Below are 10,152 nucleotides of genomic sequence, written 5' to 3' on the forward strand. Positions count from 1 at the left end.
TCCTCTTAAATGGCGGTGGTTTCAGTGCTGCAGGAAACGCGCATAAGCTTTTAACCTTTATATATAATTATAATGTGTATTTACGGTAAATTCGCCGCCTGTGCACGTCTGTCGGAAGCGACACTCTCTGGCTGCTGCGCATGCGTGCCACGGTGACACAAGTTCAGTATAAGCAGCCAGAGCTTTTAAATGACGTTAAATATTAGGAGCTTTTAAGTGTCAGAAGTTACAAATACATTAAAAAACACCGTCAACCCAAATATAAGACACATACACGACGTGTGAGCAGCTCGGGGGAGAGTAAGCGAAGGAGGAAGTATTCCTCCGGAGCTTCTTCATCTTTGTTTTGTAGCCGGCAGCCGCGACGTCACTTCCTCAAGTTATTTCCATTTGTTTGTGGCAAACGCCAGTAGTTACACACCAAAGATTACGGTTACTGTTTTAATTTCCCGTGTGTCAGGGTGGAAACGGCGGCGTCTTTTTTTATTTTATTTTTTTTCCGTGAGCTTGCCGCGCGACGGGATAATTCAAGAGATGTAGCGGCTCGCAGGCGCGAGACAGGAAAAACGTGCGCTCGCGAACACAAGTAGTTGTCCTGCTAACGGTAGCTTAGCTCAGTTTGGGGTTAATTGGCTAACTATTGTTAGCTGGCTGGTGTTTTTGTCGGCTGACATTAGTTGAACCCGCTCACACTGATGGAGTGCTCTCATCTGAACTCAAACGTGAGCTGTCCGCTCGAGTCCTCCAGGTTCCCTAACGGTACTCCGTCCTCTTGGTGTTGCAACGGTAAGAAAAGAGAAAGTCCTTTTTATAATTCAGTGTTTTACCTGAATGGAGATACAGCTATATATTATGTATCTGATATACCATGCCTTATTTGTGTCAGTCAGGTGGATAATGTAGCTACAGGTCACACTATGACACTGTGGAAAAATGGTCCCTTTAAAAAGCAAATACATCTTCTCATTAATCTGCATCATCTTCATCTTTTATCTCCAGTTTGCAGGTCCAATAAAAGTCCATGGATTTGCCTTACCTGCCTGATGGTCCATTGTGGAAGGTGAGTGTGTGTGGTTGGTGTTTTGTGACCAACATACCACAGGACAGTGTGTCTCAACCCTTTTTTTGCTTTTGGCTACCATTTTCAAAGTGTACAGCCATGTAAGAGCTGCTGTATGTAAATTGAGGGTTTATTTTTTTTGGTCTGCAGAACTCAGTCGGTGGTCACCAAGATTGCTGTGTGTAAATATGGTGCTCAAAGAACCCTGAGGTTAAGAAAATGCATGTTAAGGATTTGGCCTAAAGCGTCCTCCCAAAGCTGTGATTGTATTAGGATGAGTGTGTCTAGCCCCCAGTTTTGCTTCTTGTGTATTATACTTTTAATTCAAGTCACAGAGGTAAACCTGGAAATGTGTTTTCTCTTTTGATTTTTGGCAATGCCTTACCAAGGTTTTGGAAAATTTCCAGAATCCTGAAAGCTGGATTCAAAATATTCTGTCGACTCTGCACAATCTATTTTTGTAAAATACAAGAAAGCTATCTATCTATCTATCTATCTATCTATCTATCTATCTATCTATCTAATATCAAAGACAAATCCCCCCCCAAAAAACACACACGATACAACTCTGAAATTTTAGTTCATGTCCTAAAAATTGAGCAAGAAGATCTATCATTTCCTTTCACTATCTGGACTATTATCTGGACATGTAGGAAAATCCTTTTTATCGTGCAGCAGACTGATGGATTGTTTTTATCCAGACGGTTAGAAGAATCTTTTAGGATTCTGGAAATGCGATGTAAGTGGTGTTTGGGGCTGATTCATCGTTTGTGAGCATAAACAGACAGGCCAATATCTGGTATTGTTTATATGATGTTGTGGTAGTTTCAGATGGTGTGTGTGTGTGTGTGTTTATAAAGTAATCTCTTGCTTTTATAGATATGTCAGTGGACATGCAAAGAAACACTTTGAAGAGAGCCAAGTCGTTGGTCCTAGTCAAAAGAAGGGTGAGAAACAGGAGAAAGAGAAATCCCATCATTCTGTCTGCATGGACTGCAGCAACTACAGTGTGTTCTGGTGAGTGTCCTTCATGACCGGCCTATCTGGTGCTACAATCTGTGGGGCCCTGCACAAAAGACCAGTCATGGATTGTAATGGTGTAGTAAAAGGAACCAGATGTTTCATTATCATCGTTCATTTATTGCGGCTAATCAGTTTCTTTGTAAGCGATCCAACATTCTTCTGGTCGCATATCAGAAATGATCACATGTTAATGACAACACTAAGTAATTACAACTATATGAAGGATTATTTGATGAATATCAGTGTGGCTAAATGTCGCATGCCACCACAGTGAACACATTACAGTATATTTATGGTTGCTGTGTTCCCTATTCAAATTTGAATGGCTTTAAGTCTCAACATGTATATTGTGTTGTCCCCTGACTAATGTGGATTTTATAGTTACAGATGTGATGACTTTGTTGTCAATGACACCAAACTCGGGCAGGTGCAGAAGGTGAGGGAACATCTTCAGAGTTTAGAAAAGTAAGTACTGATCACAAGAATACAGTTTTTCTCTATCATCATTACTGTTGCAAGAATTAATATGTAGTACTAGTTTAGTTGTTTGACTTAAAAAGTCAAAGTTACGACGCATCTCCCAAGAATCTACCTTATCAGGAAGATACACACACACACAAAAGATGCTTTGCAACATGCTCAGCACAAAGTATTTTCCCTCTCACAGCTCGTCACTGATGGGTGACAGACAGAGGAAAAGAAGACTTCAGGACAGCCCAGCTCCAGACAGCAAGTTGTTAAAAGACAATGTAAGTGCCTGAAGATATTCTGATTGCTTTCTTTGATAAGAAGAAACAAAGTTTGCTCAAATTTTCCTTTCACGAATCTTTCTGCATCTCATTTCTCTGTCAGGATGGAGTGGCGTTAGGTGCTACAGGGCTGAGGAACTTGGGCAACACATGTTTCATGAATGCCATTCTGCAGTCTCTCAGGTAAGGCTCTGTTTTGAAGATGAGGTATGTGGGTGGCAAACTTGGGCTTGGTTTGCAGCATGGTTCAGTAACTCTGCCCCTGTAGACCCAGGGCCCCACGTCCAGTCATCCTTTATTAATACAGTCTGGGGCACAGTAAGGGGAATTACACAGGCTGCTTGGAAACAAGGTACAGTCAAAGGCCAGATTTTCCAGCTATTTTCTTAAATTCCAGGTAGCTATTAGTTTCAAATTATTTCAGGATGGTGTTAAAATCAATTTGCAGAAACGTGAAATGTCCTTCTAGTTTTACAAAACTCAAAAATGTAAAATTTGGGTGCACTTTGATCTCCTATCAGCCTCTATACAAAAGTGAAATGAAAACTTTATAATCAAGTATTTAAACTTCAACTGAAAACAATTAACATGGTGAGCCACCTACAATAAATCTATTAGTCTATCCTGCTATCTGCAGGCTCTACAGAATCACACTGATGCACTTCAAGGCCACAGTTGTTTTAAAAAAAGAGCCACAATAAATGCTAAACAGACTTCTGGAGAGTAACCTTGTCAAATACGCAGTGGGGGTCAGCTGGTCTTTTGCTAATTGGATGCACTTCATGAATAATATAGTATTTCAAGTAATTCAGTGTACAATAAATGCACAAATAAATTTTTTTTTAAAAGCTTCAAATGGGCACAAACGTGTGTAAATACTGCAAGAAGTAGCAGCACACGAATGAGACGTGGAAATGGTTTCTGAAATTTGGAGTTGCATGTGCAGTGCTATGAAAATGCTTCAGGATCCAATTTGAGTAGTCAGCTGAAAACAAGAATGACGTAACTTCTCTAGCTGCTTGCATTGAAATGTGTTTTGTCAAATTATTTTGCACCTCCAACCGCATTACCATACAACGATAAAAATACCTGTAGATTGATGAACATATGCTGATGTCTCACTGGAAGCTTGGAAAATATTCAGAATCTAAAACACTGGCTGATTTGGAAGAGGTCGAGCAGTAATGTAATTTGGACTTGGAAAAACTATGAAGGCAGACTTATATAGCAAGCATCTTTTTATAGTGTTAATGCAGTCTGCTCCTTTCTGAAAGAAGATACTCAGACCACGCACATTGTTGATTATGGGTCCTCCTGCATGTTATTTTTCCCCCCCAAATCTCATGTATGAAACATCACATCTAAAACATACGTTTTTTTTTTTTTGACAGCAACATCGAGCAGTTCAGCTGTTATTTCAAGGAGTTGCCTGCGGTGGCTCTACGCAGTGGTAAGACGGCAGGAAGAAGGATGTATCACACCCGCAGCCAAGGGGACAACAGTGTGTAAGGTCCTCTTCTGAAGGAGGGAGGGGGGGTTGTGGGCTGAGTGCATACATTTCAGCAAGTAATTGACATAATTGTTTATTGTGCATGCTCATGGAGGACAAATGAGAAATCTTTTCTAATGACACTCGAAGTTGTACAGTAATTATCAGTTAATCCGTTGATAATTTTCTTACTAAATCGATTTGTTGTTTGGTCTGTCAGATGTCAGAAAATGCTGAAAAGATGTCTATCACTGTTTCCCAAAGTTCAAGGTGACACCAGGTCAAATGTTTTGTTTTTGCCCACAACCTAGAAATACTCCGTTTACTGTCATAGAGGAAGAAACCAGATAACTTACGAGAAGCTGAAATCAGATAATTTTGCAGATAATCTTTTTTTTTTTTTTTTCTAAACATGATTCAAACATTTAAGTGATTATCTAAATAGCTGTTGATTAATTTAATACTTGACAACTAAATATTTAAACAGTCTTAATTTGTTTAATTGTTTCAGATTGTTGTTTCAACAAAAAATTGTACAATATAACCCAAGTATCGGTGGGTTTTTGTGTCGTCCGTAAACTCTTTTTTTTTTTTTTTTTTTTTTTTATTTATTTATTTTTTTTTTTTTTTTTTTTTACCCTGAATAGTGCATCTTGGGTGTTTTAGGTCTTAGATGTTAATCGTCCCACACTGTGCAGTATGGTAACAGAGTTTCTTTATGTTGAACAGGTCTTTAGTGGAGGAGTTCAGGAAAACTCTTTGTTCCCTGTGGCAAGGCAGCCAGACCGCCTTCAGTCCTGACTCTTTGTTTTATGCTATATGGAAAATTATGCCAAGTTTCAGGTATGCCAACTTTGCACAGCAGTAAACACTATGTCAGTGTGCTTAAGTGTAGCATATTACAGTCACTAGACTGGAACAATCTGTTGTGATTTATTAGTGTAATGTCATTTAAAGCTGTGTTTGTTTACCCAGGGGCTATCAGCAGCAGGATGCCCATGAGTTTATGCGGTACCTGCTAGACCACCTCCACAGGGAGCTCCAATACAGTCGCAATGGGGCGTCTCACCCAGTCTCACCTCAGGATGGAGTCAGACTCTCCACTGCAGAGGGAAAATGCTGCATGTAAGCCCATTTATGTTTACAATTACTTTGTTTTTGCTAGTTTGTTTATGTGTTGTGTTCAGGATTGATTTCTGTTTGACAAAGGGGACACATGTAACACCGAAGAAGCAGTCAGACATAATTTTATACTCATTTACTTGAATGTTTGAGTACATTTTAATAAAATACAGATTCATTTATTTATTAGAAATGGGACTGCCAGTGTTGTCACATCCATTTTCGGTGGCATACTTCAGAACGAAGTCAACTGCCTCATATGTGGGACAGAATCTCGGAAGTTTGATCCATTTCTTGGTAAGCGGGTTGAAGATCTGGCAAAGTCATTTCATCTCCAAACTTTCTGAAAGCGTATGAACACACGATAATGCCTTTTGTCTTCCCTGAAATTCTCTCAGATCTATCTTTGGACATTCCTAGCCAGTTCAGACAAAAGAGGAGTAAGGACCAGGAACCAGGGCCAACATGCACCTTACGTGGTAAGTTTCCACTGTCAGCGGTAATAACTCTTTAGACTTTTTCTTGGCAGCATTAGTGTCTAATTTTGTGCTGCTTGAAATTAATGAGACTTTCTATTCGTTTGGCTTTGTTTTAGACTGCTTACGTAGTTTCACTGACCTGGAAGAACTTGATGAAACAGAGCTGTACTATTGCCACAAGTGTAAAAAAAGACAGAAATCCACTAAGAAGTTCTGGGTCCAGAAGCTGCCAAAGGTAGAAGAACAGAAATAGTTAATTATTTTCTTTTTTTTTTATTATTACAATTTACTAATTTAATTTTATGACAGTTTATGAAAATAAAGCAGTGGGGGAATTGCGTCTCTTAGTATAATTGAAGGTTTTTATTTCCAATTGTAGGTTTTGTGTCTGCACCTAAAAAGGTTCCACTGGACAGCCTTTTTGAGAAACAAGGTGGATACCTACGTGGAGTTTCCACTGAAAGGCCTGGACATGAGAGGCTACTTACTTGAGGTGAGGCTAAAATGGAATAAATGCTTATCAGGCATATTTTTAAAAATTATATGACACATTTATGAATGTGGAAGTGCTCATAGGCCACGCCAATGCCACAGTAAGAATCATAACAGGTCAAAATTAGCTGTTGTTTTGTAGACTCCTGAACTCTGGCGGCAACCACAATACAATATATGTTGTGGAAAATTCCAAGAGAAAAACAAGTTTGTTAAAGTCGTCACTGTGGAATTTTTTTATTGGTATCACTTGTCATACTTGTAAGTAGAGCCTGACCGATATGGGATTTTTGAGACTGATAATGATTTTCGAGGGGAAAAATTGACATAATACTGAAACGGCTGCCAGTACAGTTTTCACAGGCAGAAATCCACTAAGAATGAAAATAGACCTATTCTGTGTGGACTGTGCACCAGCTTTGCAGCAATATGTTTGGTTCTCAGAAGGATGTAGAAAAGAATAGAAGAGATATTTTATTTATCCCTTGGGGGGAAAATAAAATAGTTTTTTCACTCAAGTTTTTTTTACATGCATGTTACCTGAAATACAACCACACACATAGACATGCAAATGTGGAGAGGTGGCGATCAGCAGCTACACAGAGCGGCAACCTGGGAACAGTTAGGACTTCAGTACCTTGCTCAAGGGCATCTCAGCAGTGTCCAATAGGTGAACTGGCACCTTTCCACCTTCCATACTTTGGTCCATACTGGACTTGAACCGGCCATGATATCAATGTATCTACAGTAGACCAATGTGTGCTGACAGATATATCGGTCGGGCTCTACTTGTAGGGAACATCACAATACCACAATGGTTCAGTGTACTTGTGCCAAATTTAAACCTTTGTAATGAAGGGGTTTGGTTTAGTAACCTAAAAAAGAGTCAAGACACTAGTCACATCATGGAAAGATTTTAAGCAACATGTGAGACAGCTGGCTTAGTAAAGCATGCGAAATATGACTGTGATATGACCGACTGTGAGAACTGTTCTGGGTGCACAAACCAAGCAGCCGCAGACAGCATGAAGAATAGACCATTTCAAATGTACATGTAAGATGTCTTTTTATATACAACAGTTACAATCACTTCTTTGCCTAACTGGTGATTTAGTGAAACGTGACAGTCAGCTGACTCTGGATTTACATCTACAGCAAAATAAATAAAGTGCTGCTAGTTGGCAACCAGAGAGATCGCTATTGACCTCTGCTGGCTGAACGAGAAACTACATCGAGAGTGATGGGAAAATTATACTGCACACACTGAGCTGATGAAGCTCGAACAACATTAAGTTAATAAGAAATTATTCCTGATTTGTAATTTAAAACACTTGGAATTCAGCCTCTCAGATGTGAGTATTTGCTGGTTTTCTTAGTTGTCTAAATAATAAACAGATTATATTTGGGACATTTGATCTTAATTTGGGATTTGGAAATATGGGGGGCATATTTAACTTTTTTTTTTTTAAACATTTGTTTAAAAAAAACTCCAAGTTTCCTTTCAAATGATTCATTTTTTTGTTGGCAAAGCCTCTAATCTTTGTATAAAACACCTGCGAGTCCTTCATCATGCTGACCTTTGGAAAGTACCATCATTTTCATGTGAAACTTCATTTGATCTGTCTTCTTGTCTGGAAGTGAAACCTCTGGCGTATCCAGGTGCTGAGTAGTCTGTCTCCTTTTTTAAATTGAAAATCTTTGAGGTGTGGGGTTGTAGGTGGAATTGAGAAATTCTTATTCTCCTTTCTTTCTTCTGTTTTTTTTTTTCTTTTCAATTTGCAGCCAGAGAATTCATTACCAGAGAGCTGCCTGTATGACCTTGTTGCTGTTGTAGTGCATCATGGATCTGGGTGAGTAGATGAAGTAGCCCAGTTTAAAATATTATATGATATTTGTTTCATCTGTTATTTTAATTTCCTGTTTTAACAAACACAATCATCTTTGAATGTATCAGATTGCTTTGGGGTCCATATGGCGTTCAGACGCATGCACGATGTGCTTTTGTCACCATGGTAACAAATTGAACAACTGGATCCCATGACCATAAATCTATACATTATCATCTGTGCACCAGCTCTGCTTGGAGTTGGCTGTCAGTCACCCAATCACTGCATAAAGAGTTCACATCCAGTTTAGCTGAGAAGCCACGTGGACAGCTGCAGTTTAAAAAATAATTCACGAAATGTTAAAAGGCATTAGTGCTTGAAAATGTGTTTAGATATGCCAAGAAGTGTGAGTGCTGCTGTTTTACCTTTTGGCCTCTAAGTGGCGATGTTGCCCCACTGCTGCGTTGACTCAAACATGTCCCTCTCACTTCTGCAGCAGTAAATGTAAGAAACCAGAGAGAGCAAAGAGTGATATGTGTGTCTGTGTTCACAGGGTTGGATCAGGGCATTATACAGCATATGGCAGCCACGAGAGCCGCTGGTACCACTTCAATGACAGTACAGTGACTCTGACCAATGAGGACGCAGTGAGGAAGGCCAAGGCCTACATCCTCTTCTACGTGGAGAGGACTGACCATGTGGCCTCAGACAAGACTGCCACGAACAGCACAGCCACAAACAGGCCTGCTGTGGACGCAGCAGCCATGGACAGCGTTTCCTCCGAAGTAGTTGCTCAGGACAAGAGTGCAGCAGACGTGGTTTTGATGGACGTGGCGGTCCCAGATAATGCCGCGTTGGAAAACGAGGGCGAAGACATGGCTGAACTGCATAGCGCTGACACAGCTTCAATGGAGGCTGTCTCAGACGGGGATACCTCAGACAAGGCTGCAACAGAGGAAGCCAGCCAAGCTATACAAGCTGCTGCACAATGATTCTGCCTCAGACCAGCTCGTCTCTCCATTTTTGGCTTCACCTCAATCACTTTTCTCACAGTGCTTGGTTAATTTTCACGTTGTATGTGCAACTGTTTTGTTTTAAAATGACCTGCATGACGGCATCATGTATAATTTGCTGCTTGAGTTTTGTTTAGTATGACTTTTTTCGCATTTATTTCCTTGATGTTATATTCCTCGGTCGAGGTAGACTCCTCCGTATGTAATAGATTCCAAAGGTGATTAAAATACTGAAGTAAAGCTGTAGCCTTGGGAAAACCTCAGTTGGTCCAATGTTTAGTCTAGACTTTGAGATGATTGTGTCAAGACACTGTGTCATTGTAACAATATTTGGAGTTTCTATTGTTTTTAAAAGTTTCTAATTTTTTTTTTTAATTTCCACCTCTTGAAAACCTTGTAGTTCTGTTTTCCAGTTATTAGGGAAGATTTTAGCATATAGAATGCAATGCATTTATTGACTGACAAGTGCTCATTAGGGCTTTAGAAAGCTATTTTAACTTCTTGACCAGAACCAATGTGAAAGATCATTCTCAAATTGTTTGTCTGTATTGACGCTGGAGTATAATTTAACGTTTGATGTTGATCCAAAACGGGCTTAAAAAACACGCCCTGATTAAAATGCTCTTTGAAAACATGTATCAAGTGATAAAATATAATGGATCTTTTTTCAAATGTTTGATTTTTAATTTTTGTTTTATCTGTCAGTGTCATCCTTCTCTAAAACCCGCTCCTTTTGTAGTGATCTAACAAATCCATTACCACAACTAGACATCAGGGAGCAGACATTTCTACCATTACTCTACAGGGTGTTGGGTCTTCCTTTGGTAAATCATTATAGTCATAATATAATAATAATAAAGGTCTAGCATCATGCTACCACATTGCCTCATAAAAATCCA

General features: G+C 39.5%; 1 protein-coding gene across 1 annotated transcript; it reads left to right on the forward strand.

Moving 5' to 3' along the window:
- Positions 1-130: 130 nt before the first annotated feature.
- On the forward strand, positions 131-9,948 carry usp3 (ubiquitin specific peptidase 3). Its single transcript, XM_019272221.2, has 15 exons — positions 131-786; positions 1,000-1,060; positions 1,940-2,077; positions 2,465-2,548; positions 2,751-2,832; positions 2,936-3,015; positions 4,224-4,337; positions 5,051-5,164; positions 5,297-5,446; positions 5,634-5,740; positions 5,842-5,922; positions 6,039-6,157; positions 6,302-6,415; positions 8,197-8,264; positions 8,794-9,948. Exons 1-15 carry the CDS (start codon positions 696-698, stop codon positions 9,230-9,232), a joined length of 1,842 nt encoding a protein of 613 aa, XP_019127766.1. The 5' UTR covers positions 131-695; the 3' UTR covers positions 9,233-9,948.
- The last annotated feature ends 204 nt before the right edge of the window (positions 9,949-10,152 follow it).

The sequence above is a fragment of the Larimichthys crocea genome, chromosome XXI (genome assembly GCF_000972845.2).
Source record: "Larimichthys crocea isolate SSNF chromosome XXI, L_crocea_2.0, whole genome shotgun sequence".
In the NCBI taxonomy this organism is placed as follows: domain Eukaryota; kingdom Metazoa; phylum Chordata; class Actinopteri; family Sciaenidae; genus Larimichthys; species Larimichthys crocea.